This window comes from Macrobrachium nipponense, chromosome 40, assembly GCF_015104395.2.
Source record: "Macrobrachium nipponense isolate FS-2020 chromosome 40, ASM1510439v2, whole genome shotgun sequence".
Classification (NCBI taxonomy): Eukaryota; Metazoa; Arthropoda; class Malacostraca; order Decapoda; family Palaemonidae; genus Macrobrachium; species Macrobrachium nipponense.
This window is the reverse complement of record NC_061101.1, coordinates 33,201,783-33,224,408: the sequence shown is the minus strand read 5'-3', so window position 1 is coordinate 33,224,408 and position 22,626 is coordinate 33,201,783. Positions and strand designations below refer to the sequence as shown.

The following is a 22,626-nucleotide window of genomic DNA, read 5'->3' as shown; positions in this document are numbered from 1 at the left end:
AGGTTGCAACACATTGGTGATGCACATGGACGGGGGGGTGTGTAACACGCCCGTGATTCGAAGCAGAGGACGAAGCATCCCCTGCAGATTGCACAAGGGAGGGAACGTTAACACTGCCCGAAACACCAGCACTCGGGAACACGTCTGCATTGTTCCTCCCTCGTAGGCGAAGATAGGGCAAAGTCCTTAGCCTTCCAAAGCTTGATACGCCGACGGGGTGTAGAGGGGGAAGAGGGAGAGGAAGACAGCACTGGTTTCTTATGCAAATTCTTCTCAGGAGGCGGGGACAAAGCAACTCATTTCCTACCAGTCCTCCCAACCAATAAGGCAGCCAACTTCACATCCAAAACAGAGTCCAATCTCTGAAGCGCTGCCTGGCATATAACCTCAGACTGATGTGCCAGAGAAGGCTCCGATGACAAGGAAGGGAGATATAGCGAACTTGGTGGCAGGGATGACGTCACGGCTGAGACAGGCAGATCAGAGGAGACGACTGGGAGAGACATCATCGATGAGAGTGACATCACAAGTGGTGGTGACGTCATGCTTCCCCTTGGTGCGAGGGGGAATCAGACACCACTGGCGGAGGAATGCACAAAGACGGATCCTGTGACGTCATCAATGGGGCTGATGCTACGGCGTTTCTCTGACTCGAAAAAGCGGCAGCAGACACTGGCGGAGCAATACAAGATGGCCGACCTTGGCTACCAACGAAGACGAGGCCGGGAGGAGGGGGGATGGCCTGGCCAGTCCGGGGAGTGGGGTGCGAGCCTTCACAAAATGCGCTAGAAACTTCTCCAAGGATGGGGGACCCCCTAGCCCGAGCGTCTTCCAAATCGCTGCCATTTTGGATGCCTCCGACTCTGGAAGAAAAGAGATTGATGGAAAAGCCTCACCCCTCTCAGGAATCAAATTAACTCCCAAGGAAGAAGGGGCTACATTACAAACATCACCCTGGTTGCCTCCCGATACTTCCAGCGACAAATCAGTGGAAGAAAAGGAAGGAGACACAGGAACAACACTACTATGGGGGTTGACACTGCAGGAGACGAAGCATTGGGAAGAGTCGAAACCCTCTGATGTTCTCTCTTGCCATAAAACTACTTCCACTGCTCTTTAGGCCATGCCGAGCATTCTGTGCAAGGATTCGTTATAGTGCAAAAATTAGAACAATACCTACTGTATGTTATGTGAGGGTCAGTCGCTGCCAAAGCCAAAAAACGAGAACACGGAAAACCTGGAACTCCGGGGCACATACTTTGATGCCGAGAAGGAGCAGAAGAAGCCATAATATCAGCCAAACACAAACACACACACACTAAACACAAGCGAAACGGGCAATGAACCGGGAAAAGGCCAAGAGAGGTTAACAAGACTCGCCCAGGCAGTCAAAGAAAGACTGGCGTAGCGGCATGGTCCTTGACCACTCCTCACCCGAGCTACGCATGCGTTGCCAGATATCACAAGATTCCTTGCTTTCATCTGCTTTTAAACCAGATCCAGCTAGGTGCTATAAATTATTCTATTGTTAAGACCGAAGGTTTGTAGTTATGAAATAAGTAGACCCTTGACTCACGAACGCATTGACCCACGTACAACTCGATCCCGACCAAAATTATAGGTAAAATTTCACCCTTGACCTACGAACTAACTTTGAGATACGAACAAAAAAAAATGCGGGGAAAAAAAAGGAAATAAAAATTCTGTTTGGGTCATGAACTAATTTTGAGACATGAACATTTGAAAAATGCTGGAAATTTCTGGAAAATAACAATTCACTTTGTTTCACAAACTAATTTTTAGACACAAACATTTGAAAAATGCGCGAAATCGCCCAGCACACGTGAGAGCGTTTGAGTTGCCATGGGAACAGCCATCCTCCAGCCGCCCACGCACGGCGTCACCCACGCATCGCTCTTTGTCTCATCTCATTGTGTACAAGACGTTCGTCAATTCGCTTAGCATTTTTTGCGCTAAAACTTGTGATTTTCTTCAGAATAGGCCCTAAGAAAGTGAAGAGTGGTGGTGAAAGTAAGAAAGTGAGAGTGATGGTGAGAAGAAGGTGCAGGAGGAAGATAACCATTGAAATAAAGAAAGAAATTATAGAAAAGTTTGAACGTGGTGTTCGCTGTGACCGATATCGCAAGTGAGTACAAGATGGCCAAGTCGACAATTTCGACAATTTTTGAAAAACAAGGATGCCATTAAAGAAGCAAATGTTGCGAAGGGAGTGACAGTACTAACCAAGATGAGATCGCAAACCCTCGAAGAGGCAGAAAAAATAATTTTGAAGTGGGTACATGAGAAACAGATGCAGGTGATAGTGTAAACGAGCCGATCATCTGCGAGAAAGCTCGGCAAGTGTATCAGAGTTTGCTGAAGGAAACTCCTTTCTACTAGTGCCACGCCAGATGATTTTAAGGGCTAGTAAAGGGTGGTTTGATAACTTCAAGAAAAGAACTGGTAATTCACTCTGGTACTTGAGGCATGGTGAGGCTGCTAGCGCAGACAAGGCTGCTGCTGAGGCATTCGTGACTGAGTTTGCCGAGTTCGTGGAGGCCGAAGGATACGTCGCTCAACAGATTTTCAATTGTGATGAAACGGGCCTCTTCTGGAAGAAGATGCCCAACAGGACATTTATCACCCAAGAAGAGAAGGCGCTCCCAGGCCACAAGCCAATGAAGGATAGGCTTACGCTTTTGTTATGCTCAAACGCAAGTGGCGACTTGAAACTAAAGCCGCTACTTTTGTCTACCATTCAAATCAAAAACCGCGTGCCTTTAAGCAGCACAACGTAAATAAGGCCAGACTGCCTGTAATGTGGAGGGCCAATACAAAAGCATGGGTGACACGGAACTTGGTTTATGGAGTGGATTGATGAAGTGTTTGCGCCGACCGTGAGTCAGTACCTAACAGAGAACAAGCTACCCCTGCGGTGCCTTCTGATCATGGATAATGCCCCCCGGCACACCCTTCGTACTTGGCTGACTGCAGTGAACATGACTTCATTCAGTTCAAGTTCCTTCCACCCAACACGACCTCTGTTCTCCAGCCCATGGACCAACAAGTCATTAGCAATTTTAAGAAATTATATACGAAGGCGCTCTTCTTCCAGATGCTTCCGTGTAACTGAAGAGACAAAATTAACCTTAAAAGAATTTTGGAAGAAGCACTTTAATGTTTTTCAACTGCATAACCTCATTGATAACGCATGGACTGAAGTTACGTACCGCACATTAAATTCTGCGTGGCGGAAACTTTGGCCCCAGTGCGTAACTGTCCGTGACTTTGAGGGCTTCGATGCAGAGATTGTGCAAGAAATTGTGTCCATGGGCAACAGTATGGGTCTACAAGTCAACGACGAAGATGTTGAAGAATTGGTCGCTGAACATTCAGAAGATTTGACTGCGGACGAACTTGTTCAACTCCACAAAGAGCAGCAGGAGCAACTTGCTCGGGAGCAATCAACTGACGAAGAGGGAGGCTGGGGAGGAAGTTACAGATGTCAGCAGTGATGTGATAAAAGCCGCATTGGAAAAGTGGAATGATGTCCAGTGCTTCCTGAATTGTCATCAATCCGGACAAAATTGTTTACGAAACAGGATCGTGAATATGCTCAATGAAAATTTAATGAGCCTTTCAGAAAAGTTATGCAAGGAAGGAAAAGGCAACAGACATTGGATAAGTTTGTGATTAAACGTTCACCAAAAAAACCTAGAAGAGTTGAATCTCCGGAACGAGATCTCCCCGACCTGGATGGGGGAGGGTCTCCTTCCGCACAATAACCTCCTCCCCACCCACCACCCTCCTCTCTTGTCCGTCAAGCCAGAAGTCTCGCCAGTCATAGTAAGTGTTCACTTTACAAACGTTTTTATAGTGTTAGTTTACCATTTTTAAATTATATTATTAGATATATTAAGGTTTTTTACACTGACTTTCACATTATCTGTGTAAAATAAAAAAGGCAAAATATACATAATATATATTGGTTCGTAGGGGTCGAGAACCAATTAATATTATTCCCATTAAACCTTATGGGGAAATTAGCTCCGAGTCACGAACAATTTGGAACACGACCAAGGTCTAGGAACGGATTGTGTTCGTGAGTCAAGGGTCTACTATACAAATTGTCTTAGAAAATTTGTCATTTTAAAGTCTTTAACCCTCTTACGCCGGAGCGGTAAAAAAAAAATTGTCTCCCGTGTGCCGGAGGGGTTTCGGAGTGAGCGCGGAAGCGGAAAAAATATTTTTTTCAAAAAATCACAGCGCGCTTAGTTTTCAAGATTAAGAGTTCATTTTTGGCTCCTTTTTTTTGTCATTGCCTGAAGTTTTTAGTATGCAACCATCAGAAATGAAAAAATTATCATCATCATATATAATAATGCGATATATGATAGCACAAAAACGAAATTTCATATATAATTGTATTCAAATCGCGCTGTGCGCAAAACGGTTAAAGGTAACAAGTTACTTTTTTTCCGTTGTAATGTACACTAAATTGCGATCATTTTGGTATATAACACATTGTAAAACGATAAAAGCAACACAGAGAAAATATTATCACAAAATAATGCATGAATTCATAACGTGCGGACGTAAACAAATATTTTTTTTCAAAAATTCACCATAAATCTAAATATTGTCCTAGAGACTTCCAATTTCTTTCAAAATGAAGACAAATGATTGAATATTACTATACTGTAAGAGTATTAGCTTACAATTGCAGTTTTGACCATATCTGACGAGTTAAAGTTGACCGAATGTCGAATTTTTTATATATATATGTTTTATATGCAATTATTTTGGAAATAAGAAAAGCTACAACCTTCAAATATTTTTCGTTTTATTCTACATAAAATTGCGCACATTTTCATATATAAAACTCTATGAAATGCCTAATATGAAACGGAGCAAATATTCCGAGAATGGGACGTACGTATTTCGGAGATTTGTGGCGGAGAATCCGTGCGCGGAGGGAAGGAAAGTTTTTTTTTAAATTCACCATAAATCTAAATATTTTGCTAGAGACTCCAAATTTTGTTTCAAGATGAAGATAAATGAACTGAATATTACTAGACTGTAGAGTTTTAGCTTACAATTGCGTTTTTCGACCATTTCGGTAGTCAAAGTTGACCGAACGTGGTTTTTTTTTTTTACTATTTATCGTGATTATATGCAAATATTTCAAAAAATGAGAAAAGCTACAACCTTCAATTATTTTTTTGTTGTATTCTACATGGAAATTGCGCACATTTTCATATATACAACTTTATGTAACGGCTAATTTAAATGGTGCAAACATTACCACAACCGCACGTATGATTTTTTCAAAAGAGTTACCGCGCGGACGTAAAGAAAATGTTATTCTTTTCATAAATTCACCATAAATTGAAATATTGTGCTAGAGACTTCCAATTTGTTGCAAAATGAAGGTAAATACTGAATATTTACTAGAATATAAGCGTTTTTAGCTTTACAATTGCGTTTCTTTTTCAACCATTTCGGTAGAGTCAAAGTTGACCGAAGGTTGAAATTTTGCCAATTATCGTTATTTATATGAAAATATCTCAAACTGATAAAAGCTACAACCATGGGTTGTGTTTAGTTGTATTGTGCATGAAATTGCGCACATTTCCATATATAAAACTTTATATAACGGCTAATTTTAAAATGGTGCAAACATTACCACAATCGATGTATGATTTTTTTCGGAAGAGTTACCGCGCGGACGTAAGGAAAAAGTTTTTTCATAAATTCACCATAATCGAAATATTGTGCTAGAGACTTCCAATTAGTTGCAAAATTAAGGTAAATGATTGAATATTACTAGAATATAAGCGTTTTAGCTTACAATTGCGTTTTTTGACCATTTCGGTAGAGTCAATGTTGACCGAAGGTTGAAATTTGGCAATTATCGTTATTTATATGAAAATATCTCAAAACTGATAAAAGCTACAATCATGAGTATTTTATTGTTGTATTCTACATAAAAAATGCGCACATATATAATACTTCATGTAAACGGCTAATTGTTTCATACACGAAACAAACCTTCGGTCTTAACATTAGGATTTACTAGCGCGAAGCTGGAAACCGGTTACCCGGTAGAATTAAAATTACACTTGTGAGATCCAGGGGACTAATGGCATCTATACCAGGTCACGGGGCATGTATACCCAGAATGCCCACGGCTACCTGTGACCCATCAGTTATTTTTCCTACCGCCTTTAAGATAAGAGTGTTACTGTCTATCTCATTTAAAGCCGGTTTTTCAGTTTGCCCGTTCTTTATCCATTTCATTTTTTTTTTTATTTTTATTCCTTTTCTTTCTCCAAGTGTGATCAGTGTGTGGTGAGAGTGTATACGTGGTATGATGGAGAATTTTGCCTCAACATCGGGATCGTCTACCGCTTCGAAGAGGAGACAAAGGAAATGCCCAGGAGTCAGTGGGCTTTTCCATGTTCTAGGTTCCTAACTTCGGTGTCGACGGATCCTCATCCAACTTGTAGTAGGTGCAGGGAAAACGTATGTACGGTTACTAATCCGTGTTCTGTTTGTCGCGGTTGGTCGGTGGAACAGTGGAAGAAGTTCTATGGGAAAAGCCAATACAAAAGAAAGGGGGTGACGCCATCTTTGGATGACCAAACCTTACCGGGCTTCTTTTGTATCGGTAATAAACCAGGCTGCTCCATATGTTTCCTCCACCTGCTTTTGAATTGTCTCATACCCCTTCGGTTTCTCCTAGCGGTTCTGTATCGGAAATGTCAGGATGGGCCTTGGGTAATTTTATGAATAATTTGCACTCTCCTTTGTTCCCAGCAAGTAGAGGGGGAGATCCGCCATCTTTGTTCCAGCTCCTGCTTACTCAAGCGCATAGGTTAGATGGTACGTGGTCAGCGCTAGGCCTACCAGGCGTACCAACCTTGGATGGTCTGCTTGCGCATTATATGACGTCCACGGTTCCAGCAGGGTCCGGCAGCGCTGAATGTTCCTCATCCCCCGGGCTTGCAATTTTTTTTATGGGAATTAATGCCGCGGCTTCACCATCCCACTCAGTATTTACAAGCGATGCAGCAACGTGGGAGGTAGTTTGGCAGCAAACGTGCGGTTGCCAGCAGAAACCTCTCAGTCTCTCCCTACGAGAGGATGACGTCACAACATACGTCACACTCTGAGATGGCAGGCGTGATGACGTCACAGACCGATTCTCGGCCTTTTTTTCGCTGCACCCAGACGCTAATACGCCTTCTGACCCGTCAATGCAAACTGTAATGCAGAAATTACAGGATATAGAGGAGAGAATGAATAAGAGAGACAAAAGAAAAAGTGTGATTCGCCTTCTTCGCCTTCTTCCTCTAGTTCGGCGTCATCGCTAAGTCCGATAACGTCACGGCGAGCGCCAGTCAAGCGTTGGAGGAGGATTCGGGAGTTCCTGGCGGATCCGCGGGCCAAGAGGAGAAGAATCAATTCTTCCTCTTCTTCGGACCAAGATTGTCATTTCCAACTCAGCAAGAAGGTCGGAAAATCAGTGGCTTATTAAGCACAAGGTTGGCAGACGAAGCCGTTCGCAAGAGTCCGAACAAGCGCGAGAGAGGTGACGGCCGGCGAGCTAGCGGCCGAGGCGGAGTTGCCAGTTCGGATCGCAAAAACTGCGATACCTCTGGTAAAATCGACGTTGGCGGCGAAAGGTGCAGCAGAGGATGAATGCAGGTCCCAGTTTCCGCCCGTAAGGCCGTTCAAAATACGTACGAAGGACGATAAGGCTCCTATTAAAAGTACGAAAAACAAATAGAGAGTTGGCAACCTCGGCGGATACGTTTTCGTTGGAAGGCAGTGTCCGTCTGGATAGAAGGCCGAGGCCGGGCTCGCCGACGCTCGAAAACGATGCCAATGCTAATAGAGACGAACTTACCTCTGTCTTAAGGGAGCCTTCATCTTGGAGATCTAGACGAGCATTCTCTCTCTAGATCCGTGAGCAGAGAAAGAGTGAGACGTTCTCGTTCCCCTGCTGACTATCTGGGATCGAGCCAACAGCGGCCAGCAAAGATCAAAGAGACCGCGGCCGTAGGGGCAGGCGGCCGTGGAATTCCGGGCCTGTCTGTCAGAAGATAGAGGCGAGACAACAATCCCTCGTGACGGAGAGTGGTACACTAGAGACCGGAGGAAGGAGAAAACCAAGAGTTTTCTGGCCTCGTATGCAGAGGTTATTGATTTGATTCGTCATTCAATAGCCTTTCGGGAGAAGACAGAAACACACCGGCCAGTATGCTTCCTCCTGGAATTGACATGGCGTTTGGACTAAAGAGGGATACCAAGGTGTCGTATGAATTGCCTTGTTCGAGTCATGCGGAATCAGTCTTGCAACACGTAAACGCAAAGATTGCAGGGAGGGATAATTCCTTCCTTAAGATCTAATAGATCATTTAAATTTATTCCCCCTCCAATGATAAAGCAAAGGAAATATTATACGACACCGAAGGTCCCTTTGCTGTCTAGACAAATGAACCCTAATGTTGTAAGGTTAAGGCCTGGATTAACCTTGGATCAGGTTAAAATGGAGTGCCCTTCGATGACGTACCAAGAGGCTGCTACGTTAGAAGCAACAGCTTCTTCTGTCTTTCAGGCTGCGTCCTGGTTAGACCTTTGGTCAACAGCAGTGGCGAAAATTGCAATCCTCGGAAGCAACAAGGAAAGTAGTGGATGAACCATGTTCATTAGATTACTACAGTCAGGGTCCAAGGCCGATTGCGTACCTGACAAACGTAAGTGCCAATGTTTGGGCAAATATCCTGCTAATGAGGAGAGATGCAGCATTGGCTTATGACTAAGCCGCAATGTGGATTTGGATTCCCTGTTTAAGCAATGAGGAATGGGGATATCTTGGAATCGCAACTACTGTTGCCAGAGGTCATACTGGAAGAGGCGATAGATAGAAGAAGGATGGACACTAACGATAGGTTGGTGCAACAGGCAGTTAGGAAAACGTCTAACAGTCAAACTACTCCTTTGGAGGGAAGACAACAGCAGATGTCTCGAAAGAAGACAGTGAGACATAGCATCCCTAATAGTCACAAGACCCTCTTCCCCAAAGAGGATAACTCATCGGACTTTCACAATAGAAACAACAGAGGAAGGGGCAATAGGGGAAGAGGGAGAGGCTCAAGAAGATAGGATGGGCGCCTCCCATCACTCGGCCACACCAGTGGGGGGGTTGCCTGGCAAATCACTGGAAGGTGTGGCAGGCAGGAAACTAGGGGCAGAGCAGCGGGTGGTGGATGTTCTTTCAGGATCGGGTATTTTGATTCCGTTCGAGGTACCCCGCCCCTGACAGATCAACCATTACCAATTACCCCACGTCACTTATGCCCACAAATCTCAGAAGGCCACTATTCTGCAGGACGAAGTGAAGAAGATGATGGAAAAAGGAGCTGTGCAACAAGTATGCAGTCCGACAAAAGGCTTCTACAGCAGATTTTCCTGGTACCCAAAGCCAACGGGGAGTGGAGGACAGTAATAGACCTGTCAACGCTGAATCTGTTTATAAGGAAAACCAGTTTCAAGATGGAAACTCCGAAAACGGTTCTACAAGCAGTCAGAAATCGGAGACTTTATGCTGACAGTCGATCTAAAGGACGCATACTTTCAGATACCAGTCCCATCAGTCTTCAAGGAAATTTCTCCGCTTTCAGTCCTTGCAGGGAAAGCTTTCGAATTCAAGGTCCTGTGCTTCGGATTGACAACGTCTCCTCAAGTTTTTACAAGAGTGTTCACCCTCGTGTCGGCGTGGGCGCATGCTCAGGGGATCAGGCTAATAAGATATCTGGATGATTGGCTGGTGATAGCAAAGTACAGGGAGAAATTACTCAGGGACAGGGCGGGCCCTCCTGCAGCTTTGTCACAGCCTAGGTATTGTGGTGAATCAGCAGAAGTCGCAGCTGGATCCAAGTCAACGTTTGGAATATCTTGGGGAATGGTGATAGACACAACACAAGCCAAAAGTATTCCCGACAGACCAAAGAGTAGAATAGAAATGCAAACAAGTGTGAATGCCTTTCTTTCTGGGAAAGCAGACACAGCCAGCAAGACAGTGGCAGGTGGTGCTGGGAATCCTAACCTCCCTGGAGAAGCTAGTACCACAAGGAAGGCTACACCTTCGGTCCCTACAATGGAGGATGAAGGAGTTTTGGTCACCAACAGTAGATCACCCGTACGAGCAACTTCCCTTGTCGGCAGAAGTGAGGAAAGACTTGCTGTGGTGGGTGGACGACGACAATCTGACAGTGGGTGTCCCCCTTCCAACAATCCTCCCCAGACCTCTTGCTGTTCTCGGATGCGTCACTAGAAGGCTGGGGAGCCCATATGGAGGAGTTGATGGTGTCAGCAAAATGGAGTTGAAGTTGCAAGGACAGAGAAACTCCATATAAACGTGCTGGAGTTGAAAGTAGCTTTCCTGGCTCTACAAGAATTCAGGAGAGAGTAAAGGGACACTCAGTGGTATTGATGTCAGACAACACCACAGTAGTAGCTTATATAAACAAGCAAGGAGGCCTAGTTTCTCGGGGCAGTTACATGTGATGACAGTTCAACTTCACCAGTGGGCTATAGAGAACCTGGTAGACATCAAGGCCATGGTATATTCCGGGAAAAAAGAAACATAGTGGCCGACAAGTTGAGCCGCAGGGATCAGATTCTGGGAACGGAGTGGTCCCTACACCAACAGGTAGTGGACAGGATGCTCATGTGTGGGAAGGACCGATCATAGACCTATTCGCAACCAGGTACAACAAAAAGTTGGAAGTGTATTGTTCAGTAGTCCCGGACGCAGAGGCAGTAGCAGAAGATGCGCTACAACACCCCTGGGACAATCTGGACGTGTACGCATTTCCTCCATTTTGTCTAATCCGTCAGGTTCTGAAACAGGGTAATGCGGTCTCAGAACCTCAAGATGACCCTGGTAGCCCCGTTATGCCGAAAGCAGAGTGGTTTCCAGACCTACTGGAACTCCTAGTAGATGTGCCAAGAGAGTTACCTCCATGAGCAACCTCTGTTTGTCACTTCATGTCGAGAGGTACCACCAGTCGGTGAAGTCCCTATCGCTTCACGGGTGGAGACTGTCAAGTATCTCCTCCGAGAGCGAGGGTTTTCGCAGAAAGCAGCAACTCCAGATGGCAGGTATATCAGAAAATCATCTGCGACATTATACCAAGGAAAGTGGTCAGCATACTGTGATTGGTGTCGTAGAGGGAACGTGTCTCCACTCGGTACCACTATCAGCAGTTAGCAGACTTTCTGATATATCTCAGAACAGAAAAAACATATGTCTGTATCTGCAGTGAAGGGGGTACAGGGCTGCTATAGCCTCAGTCTTACGAATGAAAGGAGTGGACATATCGTCTTCATGGGAGTTGGCCATGCTGATGAGGAGCTTTGAACAGTCATGCCCACCAAAGGAGCTAAAAGCCCCAGATTGGGATCTGACCAAGGTACTGAGTAGTCTGACAAAACCCCCCTACGAACCACTAAGGCAGTCCACGGAGGAGGAGCCTGACCCTGAAGACAGTCTTCTTATTGGCCCTGGCTTCAACAAAAGGGTGGGGGAGCTACATGGCCTCTCATATCTCATAAAGCACTCGACGAGGTTGGAGATCAATGGTGTGTGAGTTTGTCCCAGAATTCGTGGCAAAGACCCAAAATCCAACAATAGTAGACGGCAGATTCGACTCCTTTACCATACCTTCCTTGGCAGACTTTGTAGACTATGACAAAGCTGAAATGCTCCTGTGCCCCGTCAGGGCACTAAGGGAGTACTTAAAGAGAACAAGGCACCTCAGGCCGGGGTGCCAGAGGTTGTTCGTAAGTACAGGACGGAACAAGAAGGAATGTCCAAGAATACAATATCATTTTGGCTAAGGGAGACGATCAGAGATGCTTATACTGCAGAAGACAGAGGGTCAGATAGCCAGGTGGGAGCTAGAGCTCATGACATCAGGGGTGTGAGTGCTTCCCTGGCATTTAAGAAGAACATGTCTGTGGATAAAATTCTGAAAGCTGGCGTGTGGAAGCGCCAAACAACTTTCACCTCATTTTATTTGAAAGATGTTGCCCATAGATCCTTGGACACCTTTCCTTGGGTCCAGTGGTGGCGGCCCAACAAGTTGATATAGTTCATCCAGTGCCCTGGCGGGTCAGTTTGCGTCTAGTCTAAGATGAAGGTATGAAAGTAGAATGAATGGGATGACTGGTCTTTTTTCTTTACTACTTTCTTCCTACTCCTTTAACTACGGGCAATATGAAGGAGAGTACCGTCATGTGCTGGAACGGACTAGATGCAGGTGAGATGGTCAGCCATACTGTGAAGCTATCTTAGCTGATGATATACTTTTCAGTAGCACAACACCCCTCTGGATAATAAGGTAAAAGGAAAAGAGGGGTGAAGGTGGATCCCAGTCCGCAAGGGACGAGTAAACAGTAGAATGGTATCTACACCCAGTGGGTAGGAAACCAATAGATCCGCTTATATCTTTGGTCCTAGGTTCATTGTCCATTCTCTTAGAATTTCCCTATATATTCGGAAATGGATAAGGTGGCAAACTCCCAGTCAGTTGTAGAGACTTACCTCCCTCCAATAGTAAGTCTATCCTAATGTTAAGACCGAAGGTTTTGTTTCGTGTATGAACAAATACCAAATTTGTAACTAATTTGTATTTTTCATAACTAACAAACCTGAGGTCTTAACAGTTAAAGGCCCACCTCGAACCACCCCTCTAGCAGTCTAAACGGGTTAGATATAATGATGGGTCACAGGTAGCCGTGGGCATTCTGGGTATACATGCCCCGTGACCTGGTATAGATGCCATTAGTCCCTGGATCTCACAAGTGTAATTTTAATTCTACCGGTTTCCAGCTTGGCGCTAGTAAATCCTAATGTTAAGACCTCAGGATTGTTAGTTATGAAAAATACAAATTAGTTACAAATTTGGTATTTTACAATGGTACAAAAATTATGTCAAGGTGACGAAATAATTTCCGAGATGTGTCACAGATACTTTTTAGTGCGGCAGGAAAGAAATTCGCGCTTGCGCGCCTGCGTAACGATTGTAAAAAAAAAACAACACCTTGATCCGTGAAATACGTCCAGTCGGCACACGGGAGACAAAAAATGTCGACGTAAAATACGTCCAGTCGGCGTAAGAGGGTTAACACTGTCTTTTTTTCATATTTTTCAGTTGCATTATTACATTTAAATTAATATGCAGCATGAAATTAGAAAACTTCAGCTGTGATGTGTCATTGGCATTAGCAATGGTCAGTTTTTCTGATACTGATTTTTCATAATAGAATTTGAGTACCCCACATTGTTTTCAAAATTTATAGCAGTCCTTGGAGTAATTATACCTATAAAATTTGACTGTGTCAGCCATTTGATTCATTTAGTTTATGATGCATAACTCTTGTGTCTTTAGGACTGTTTTTGGCTTTGGTTAATAGTTATTATATATGTATTACTTTTTGTCAGATGCTTGGCAAAAAGTTGATGGCAGCAGGAAAGGAAGGCTTATTTGATACTTGGATGATGCAAGAATCAGATCTTGTGCAAGGTTCTGCTAAAGCCTTTGGTGAAAGACTCATTTCAGACCAGGTTAGTTTATTTTCTTATCCATGAGGTGGCAGCATTGTATTTATTTGTATGTAATGAATATTAAAATTATTTTTGTTGAGGAGTAGAGTAAAAAGTACTTGAGGATGAGAGGGAAAATCTTGTGCAAAGTTTGGAACAACTAACTAGCTAACCTCTAGTAATTACAACACTGTATTGTAAAATGTAACTTATATTACTTTTTTCAAAACTCATACAAATTATGAGAAGAGGTTGAAAGGTGGCATTACATATGGCGTAATTTGATATTTGTAGTAAACATCAGCCATCTCCACTGTCAGTCAAAGGAGACATTTAATTTCAAAGAATTCCTACTCAGATTTAGTAAGTAAGGTGTTTGTTTTTTTATTAGTTGAAGAGATATTAGCCATTTAGAAAAACTGATACACTACCTCCATAAAAATGTTAACACATTTTGCACCTCTGCTTCCGAGTCTCCATTTGTGTTAGTATGAAAGGCAAACGAGAGCATGTAAATTGTGTTGAAAGTTCTTATTCCATAAATCTTATTTTTTCATAGGTGTCACTGTATATAGTGCATTTTAAACCCAACAAACAAGAACCCTGTAAAAGTTTTGAAGTTGTGTGCCTCATCCTGCTAATATTTAAAACAATAATATTTTACCCATAAGCAGGTTAGCAGTGTTGTTATTTAATAAGATATAAAAAATTTGGGGGGATGATACATATTAAAACTTGGGTTGATGTGAATATTGCAGGTGACTTGCACCCTATAGATAATGAATGTCACTCTCTCATCATCCAAATGGATTGTTAATCATACAAATGGATCGAATGTATAACTGTTGGCCTATGCCTTTGAGCTAAAGCATTGTACAAAAGAAAAAAATTGCTAAGTTGGTACAGTGAAGGGTTTTGTTTTCTTAGATTTATAAAAATAATTTTTTTGCATTCTAAGATTTATTGAAAGCAAATGAAAATTTGAGTTCTCAACAGTTTGGATTAGTGATTGAGAAGTGTGAACCAAGTTTGCGCCCAGTTTTGACCCTCATGCACCATCTTTTCTTGGTTGATATTGTAGAGAAGAATATGGCAGACTTCATTGCACTTGGCCTGATCTCCCAAGAAACTGCTGCTCAGGTTAGTAGTATTTTGTATGGATTTTATTCATGCCAAATTATTTAAAACATTAAAATGCATTTGGGATCAAATTTATTCCACTAGGTTAAATGAGAATGTGGATAGTTCATAGAACCTACTTGCACTTTTTAATTGTCTGAAATACCTTGGTGTGATATTATATATGTACCACCTTTAAAGTGATAATGGTATTACATGAAGCAAAAATGTATTCAGTTTTAAAAATTAGAATCCTTCGGTTTTTCAATAGAGCAATTAGTCTACATGCTTTTGACAATATTCTAAGTTTAAATGAAAATGTTGAGTTGGCTATTCAGGAAAGAATCCCATTTAAATTTAGTGTTGTTTTATTTTGTTCTCACTAGAATGTGGAGTAATTTGTAGGACATTGGTGGTTTTAATGTTTAACAAATTTAACATTTTCTCCTATTTCTAGGTTACAGAAATTTCTCGCAAGTTATGCCGAGCCCTGGCACCAGATGCTCTTGCCCTTTGCGATGCCTTTGCCATATCAGATTCAATGTTGTCAGCACCAATAGCTCTAGATTGGGTGAAATATAATGTTGGTGATAATCAGGGAGAACTTGAAGGATTTTAGTTTCATATTTTTCATTCTTATATACCATGCCTGAATTCCACTTACTGATTCTACTTAAAACTCAAATACCACGCCTGAATTCCACTTAACTGAATTCTACTTAAAACTTCAAATACCACTGCCTGAATTCCACTTAACTGAATCTACTTAAAAACTTCCCACAAAAAGTTAATGCTTCACAACTACACTTTTAGTGCTGTCTCATTAAGTACAAAGAACAACTTTTGTAATCATTAAAACTTTATTAGACCAGAATTTATGAAATGTACAGGAGTTTGATTAACTTGTCTCTTGCCTTTGGTGCCATTAGTAATGGATGTAATTAATCCAATTACTTGGTAATGTAGAAATTCATTCAGACTTCATACTTCCTGGATATTACCCAGTTTTAATCAACATATACAATGCAATTAGGTGTAAGGTTTTATAGCCCATGATGTAATTATATAAAAATAGAGACATATAATTTTATATTCTAACTTTGTTTTATTTCATATCTCTGTAAGTTCCTGCTGGCTTTGTCCATAATAGTCAACCAATTACTTAATTTCTCACATGAATATCAAGTAATATAATTACTTATATTAATATTACAATACCAAATTAAGTCCTAAACTTGTATAGCAAAGTTAGACTAAATACTGATTAGATCAGTTGCAAAAATAGTTGAGAAAAGAAAATATTCCTAAAGTATAAATATTCAACAGCTTTCACTTCTTATCCTTCCTGCTACCACTCTTCTCACTCATTTCCAATTTTTGTCGTCGTCTTACACTTGCAAGAATGTTTTCAAAATTAGTGGTCTTTTTCTTTGCACTACCTTTCAGTCCAGATGTACCTGGTGTTCTTGTGGCTTCGTGGAGTTATTCTTAACATTTGAAAGTTCTTCATCAAAATCAAAACCAGATGTGTCTATTCTGAAAGTAAAGTACAAGATAAGAGTACAGTAGCTATACTTTGATGCTTTCAGTATATCATATGACTGACAAAAGTATACTGAAGTAAGAATGTTTATACAATCTTAATGGAAAAATAATATTGTATTTAAATCCAACACCTGGAATTCCAGTTCACCTTAAATAAGAACACAGTTTTTCTTATCCACGAAACACTACCTAACTGCAGCACAAACTATATTGCTTAATTTACTTTTTAATTACAATATCAATCATGATACTAATATGAACTTAGTGTTCTTTATTCCGTAAACATACTTATACATTTTTTATTCTTATTTCATCATTGGAATAGTACTCTATCATCCAGGACTAACCATTAAATATTTTACTCAATATTGGCCCATTTTGTTGCTTGATGTAAATAATGTCAATATCATCCACATGCTGACAATTACACGATATATGACTTTCCTGTTTCCGTTTTTCTCCAAAAATTTCTCCAAATTGTCAATCTATTTGCACTATGGAGACTTGCTAACCTCATACTCCTGATCAATAGATCTGTTTACATACGAAGTTTCTAATTTTACTTTGTGTATGAAAGGCATTTTATAACTTCTGTTTCATTCTAAACTGCTATTACTGGCCTCACTGAAATGCTGCTCACCTCTGCCAAGTAGGATATGTTTTCTGGTCTGTTGTATGACTGATAGCATTACATGCAAACCACTGACAGGATTTTAATTAAATTTTGTAACCACCAATGGGCTATCACTTTTGCTAATTAAGTTATGGTGTATACTGAAGAAGATTTGAAAACTTTTTACTATAAAAACCAAGCCACATGCTCATCAATATTCTGAAGTTTATACCTTACAACATATAACTCACTGTGAAGAACTGAAACACAATGTTCAACATACTTTGCTTTCTCCTCTTCTTTTCTACTTTCCGAGTCATTCTGTGAGGGTGTTGGTGGTCGTCTTCCAAGCTCCCACTTCCAGGTGATCGGAATGCTACCATCCTTGGCCACAGCTTCCATACTATTTATGATTTCTGAGGGACATGGTTCTAACCCTGAAAAGTCACATTAGTATACTACTATTAGGAAAAATATATATATATTATTGCTGTAGAATGACATGAATTCATGTACACTGGCATTGTATATTGGGGGCAGTAAAGTGGTGTTGTTAAATCATAATTCACTCCATGATCAACTCCTAAGCAAACAATGAGCAAGACGTCACTGCATACTTTAAATATGACATATATATATATATATTTACCACATAATTACATAGTTAAAAGTTTTTAGTATCCTCAGCTAGAGAGGAACAACTAGCAAAATGGCTTCAATTTGTTTATACCAATTGTTCATGCAAGGGGAGGAGGGAGGGTCCAGTCATGTAATTACTTGGTAATTGGCAAGTCCAAAAGTGTCATAATCAAGAAGAAGTAAATATCAAACAAATAATTGTCAAACTCGTGAATAAATAGAGCCTAACTCTATCTAAATATGCCGAAAGGAAAGACAATCCAGAATACTAAACCAACATGGTGAAATGTCAACGAGAAAGTACGAATTTCAGAACAAAGCTAGAACTAACAACTGTAATACAGCCATCAGAAGCATATTAAAGCCATTTTGCTAATTATTCCTCTCTTTCCCCGAAAGTGAGTGGGCTAGTCATCTAGCCACTAGAAAATAGCGAGACCAGCAAATTTCAAAATTCTAGCTGCCGATACTAGAAACTTTTAGCTATGTAATAACTCGGTAAGTTACTTATATAAAAATCCTTCATTAACATAAAACAAACTGCAAAAGTGAAGGCCATCATTTTGAAAGTCCATTAATGTTTACTGAATTCTTTTAAGTTCCATTTATGGGTTCAGATAATGTTTTCACCACTTTTTCTGTCCTGCAGTTTTCATTTCATTTATACTCCTTTCCATGGACTTCCTGGAATTCCAACAAGTCACCATTCTCTCTTTTCTAACCAACTGTTCTTATCCTTTCTCATCTCATGTCCAAATGATTCGAGCAAAAGAGAGTCCAACACTGAACTGTTATTAAGTGGAGAGTAGTACTCTCAAGGGAAACCTCTTGTGAAAAAAAAATGGATGAAACAATGTCTCTTCTCCTCAGGGCAAGTTTAGCCAACAGGTTGGGACTCTAGTGCATCAGGGAAGTCAATGCTGTTCCTCCTGATGCCCATAACTGTACTAGGGCAGGGCACACAAAGTCTGCCGATATGTTCAATCAAAGGTTTAGTCATGAGGTAGCCTGAAGAGATGCCATAGCAACAGACTCATGGCAACAACCTAAAAAGCTAAAAAGGTAGTCGCTCCAGGGGAACTAATTTTTCTGCCCTCAGACTGACTAATCCAACGCAAGAGTAGTCTCTGTAGGGGAGGAGCTTACTTGATCTGCTGAACAGAAAGGAACTCCCTGAAGTACCTACAGGAGGATCTGGGATAGGAATAAAGGAGATAGAGAGGAAGGAAGCGAGGAATTCAATTGAGTCCAGGATATGTTTTTTCCTCTGATAAGGCTGGAAAAACACATCTTGTCCTGTTTCCTCTTGTATCAAATTTCTCCCACTGAGGAGGAGACAAGCTAGAGCACTCCTTGCGGGGTAAACAGACAACATAAAGCACCCACAAAGATATTCACTCCCTTCACAATGGCATTGGTTATGTTATTTCTTCCTATCAAAGAAAAAACAGCTGAAGTACAATCCACATAAAAAAGCAATGGAAGTAATACCAACACTCAAACATTCAACAAAAAGGTAGGGAAGAGTGAGCGCAGCAGTAAGTCCACTTCACAACAACAAAACAATTTTAGTGACGGGGGTGAGAAAGGGGCATTCCCAACAAAGCCTCATGACCTTCAGTTAAAGACTTTATTACCAAATTCAGAGGGAATTTCAGCATGTGCTGAGGATTCTCCTACATGAAAGATAATGGTTTTTATTTCCATAGCAAAAAATAAATTTACTTCAAGTATTACTGAACAACTACAAGACAACACAGATTCAAAATTGAATTCTGTAACCAGAGTAGCAGCAGAGATGTGTAGACTCAACAAAAGCCAAAGAAAAGGTGACTGGATTACCAACAGGTGAGTGGGCAGTAACCCACCTAACACCTACCGGCAAAGCAACCTTCATTACATTGTTACCAAACTTGAATCCAAACCAGCTGCTGCCAAAGGTATTTCAATTTAAAAAGATAAAGGTTTGTATTCTATAAAGAATTAAAGCTAAATTGGTATGGTTGCCATGAAGTATTACAATGTTTGTTAAGGAGGTGGGGTAAAATAATTAACAAGAATGAGAGAGAGAGAGAGTGTGTAAATATTGCAATTTATTAAAAGTACACTCATTCTGTCTTTAGAGTTTAACTTAAAACCTAAATATTAACCCCTCCCCTGGATTCTGATGACAATTATAACCATAATCCAATTCCGGAATCTCTGATGACAAGTACTTCATCTGAAGAAATTTTTGTACAGTAAAAATCATAAAAAACATCATAGCAATAAAAATGATATTGTTATGATACAATAAAGTTTGTTCATACTTACCTGGCAGATATATATAGCTGTATTCTCCGAAGAAGTCCGACAGAATTTTCAATTTAAAACTCCCGGCACACGCAGTGGTCGGCCAGGTGGTAGTACCCATTCCCATTCCCGCCGCTGGGAGGCGGGCGTAAGGAACCATTCCCATTTTCTGTCAGATTTTTCTAGTGCCACTGTCTCCTGAGGGGAGGTGGGTGGGCACTTTGATTATATATATCTGCCAGGTAAGTATGAAACAAACTTTATTGTATCATAACAATATCATTTTGTTCATGAATCTTACCTGCCAGATATATTAGCTGAATCCCACCTTTGGAGGAAGGGGGAGACAGATTCGATTTTGGGAAACAATTGCATATATATGATTGATATTTTGGTTCCTTAACTGTTAGCATAGCTGACTTCGTGAGTACCGTCACCCAAGTCTGCTTCTGCTTTACTAGAGACTCCAGCTAGGTAGTGACCTGTGAAGCTGTTGAGTTCTAGAGGGATCTGTCAATGGGGGCGTGACCACAATGCAACTAGATCCTATATTATAGACCTCCAATTTCGGTACTGCATTCCTAGAGGTGCCAGCAAGGACGTGACCTGTGTAGCTGGTGCGCTAATGAACTGTCACGGGGAGCGTGGGACCACAATGTGACAGATCATATAGGTGTTGTTTAGACACCGAATGCTGTTAATGCTTCACTGGAGGTGCAGTAAGGACGTGGACCTATGTAGCTGGTGCGCTCCAGATGATTTGTCTATGGGGGAGTGACCACACTGTGACAAAAACATTTTACCCTACTATGAGGGCGAAGCAAAAAACATTACCACCTGACCTAGCCTATCTGGTTAAACTTCGTAAAACCAAGGCTAATGGAGGGAAGTCCGCCTAAGACGGCCTACCCAAGACCACAAAAAAACAAACACCCCTACATAAACATAATAAAAATAAAAAAAAATAAAAAGAAATAAAATTAAAAAGTCCAAACTAACATATTATTTTCTAAACAAAAGATAGGAAGAGTGCTACTCTATGTCCCCAATATATGTCTGCTGCGACATATGGGCCACCAAGAGTAGCAGTTCTCGTATGTAATCCTCATAACCTCCCGAAGGTAGTGAGAGGCAAACACTGAATACTACGCCAAAATGTGGCATTCAAGATGTCATTGAGTGCCATGTTCTTTTGGAAGGCTACCGACGTAGAAAATAGCCCACTCAGTCCATGCGCATCACCTTCAAAACACTTCATATCACTGTCTTGACAGGATGAATGCACTTCCTTGATGGTGCCCCTCAAGAAAAAAGCCAAAGCATTCTTTGACACTGGTAACCTTGGCTTCCTGACCAAAACACCACAAGTTATAAGAAGGACCTCTTATAAACCTTGGTTCCTATCTTTTCAGACAGAGGGTTGACTTCCTAGCTATTGCTTAGGAGTCTGCTTCGTCTCAAGAGCCTCAGCGAGGATGTGACCTATGGGTAAGAGGTCTTGTGGGTTTGCCGATGGGGTCTTATCCACTTACTCGGCAAAGCCTAACTGGGCATTTGTCAATGGGTGCTAATCCACTCATATGACCATATACCTATGGCCTATTAGCATAATTAAGGAGCACAACACCGATCCCGATCACCTGATCCTAACACGAGGGTTAGCGCTTAATTTTAAAAAGAGTTAAACTAAAAATTAACTCACTAGTTAAGGATCAGTGTCGGACTCCCTATCCCAGCAACATATCCGCAGACACGAACAACCAGAGAAAAGGATCTCTTGTAGGTTGAATTGACATCCTTCGTGTAACGTGGGGAGGTCAACACAGAATTGCATCTCCCGTAAGTGACAGCGTCATATGTCCTTTATGACATATTGTTATGGAACCAAGAAGAATTCATAAAAGCTCGCACTTCATGCATAGGTTCGAATGGATGGACATGAGGAACTTCAGAACTACATCCAAGTTCCAAGACGGCAACTTGGGTTGTTGAACCTTCATCGTTTCGAAAGATCTCAAGAGATCGTGAAGGTCTCTGTTGTCCGCCAAGTCCAGGCCTCTGTGCCTAAAGACAAACTAAAAGCACACTCTTATAACCCTTGATTGTAGAGACTGCAAGTTTTAGATCCCTTCTCAGAAAAGGAAAGTCAGCAATCTGGCTCACAGGTCGTGGTGGAGGAAAATGCCGTTCTTCTTGCACCAACTCCTGAAGACTATCCACTTCGATTGTACACTGCGTTGGAAAAACGCTCTTCTTGCACTGGCGATAGCTTTCGCCATTGACGTATAAAAGCCTCTCGCTCTGGCCAACTTTTGGATAGTCTGAATGCAGTCAGACTCAGAGCGAAGAGGCTTCTGTGGTACCTCTCGAAGTGGGGCTGTCTGAGTAGATCTGTCCTTACTGGAAGCGTCCTCGGGAAGTCTACTGCAAAGGCCATGACCTCTGTGAACCACTCTCTCGCAGGCCAGAACGGTGGGGCGAACAAAGTCATTCTCGTCCCTTCCGACACCGCAAACTTTCTCATGACTTTCCCCTAAGATCTTGAACGGGAAAGGCGTACAGGTCCATCCCCGTCCAGTCCCAGAGAAGTGTGTCTATCGTCACTGCAGCTGGGTCGAGTACTGGGGAGCAGTACAGTGGACAGTGGAAGCCTCTTCGTTCTGGACGTCGCAAAGATATCCACGAGCGGACGTCCCCATAACCCCCACAGCTCTTTGGCATACCTCCTGATGCAGAGTCTACTCGGTTGGCAGAAGTTGACCTTGTCTGCTGAGGAGATCTGCCCAGACAATCTCTACTC

General features: G+C 41.8%; 1 protein-coding gene across 1 annotated transcript in view; it reads left to right on the top strand.

Annotated features, from left to right (window-relative positions):
- The window catches only part of LOC135212067 (uncharacterized), a 41,969-nt gene extending 26,597 nt beyond the window's left edge, over positions 1-15,372 (top strand). The window contains exons 9-11 of the mRNA XM_064245411.1: positions 13,517-13,639; positions 14,615-14,758; positions 15,195-15,372. Coding sequence (XP_064101481.1) covers positions 13,517-13,639; positions 14,615-14,758; positions 15,195-15,356 — 429 coding nt within the window. The 3' untranslated portion in view covers positions 15,357-15,372. The remainder of the gene's footprint in view (positions 1-13,516; positions 13,640-14,614; positions 14,759-15,194) is intronic.
- The last annotated feature ends 7,254 nt before the right edge of the window (positions 15,373-22,626 follow it).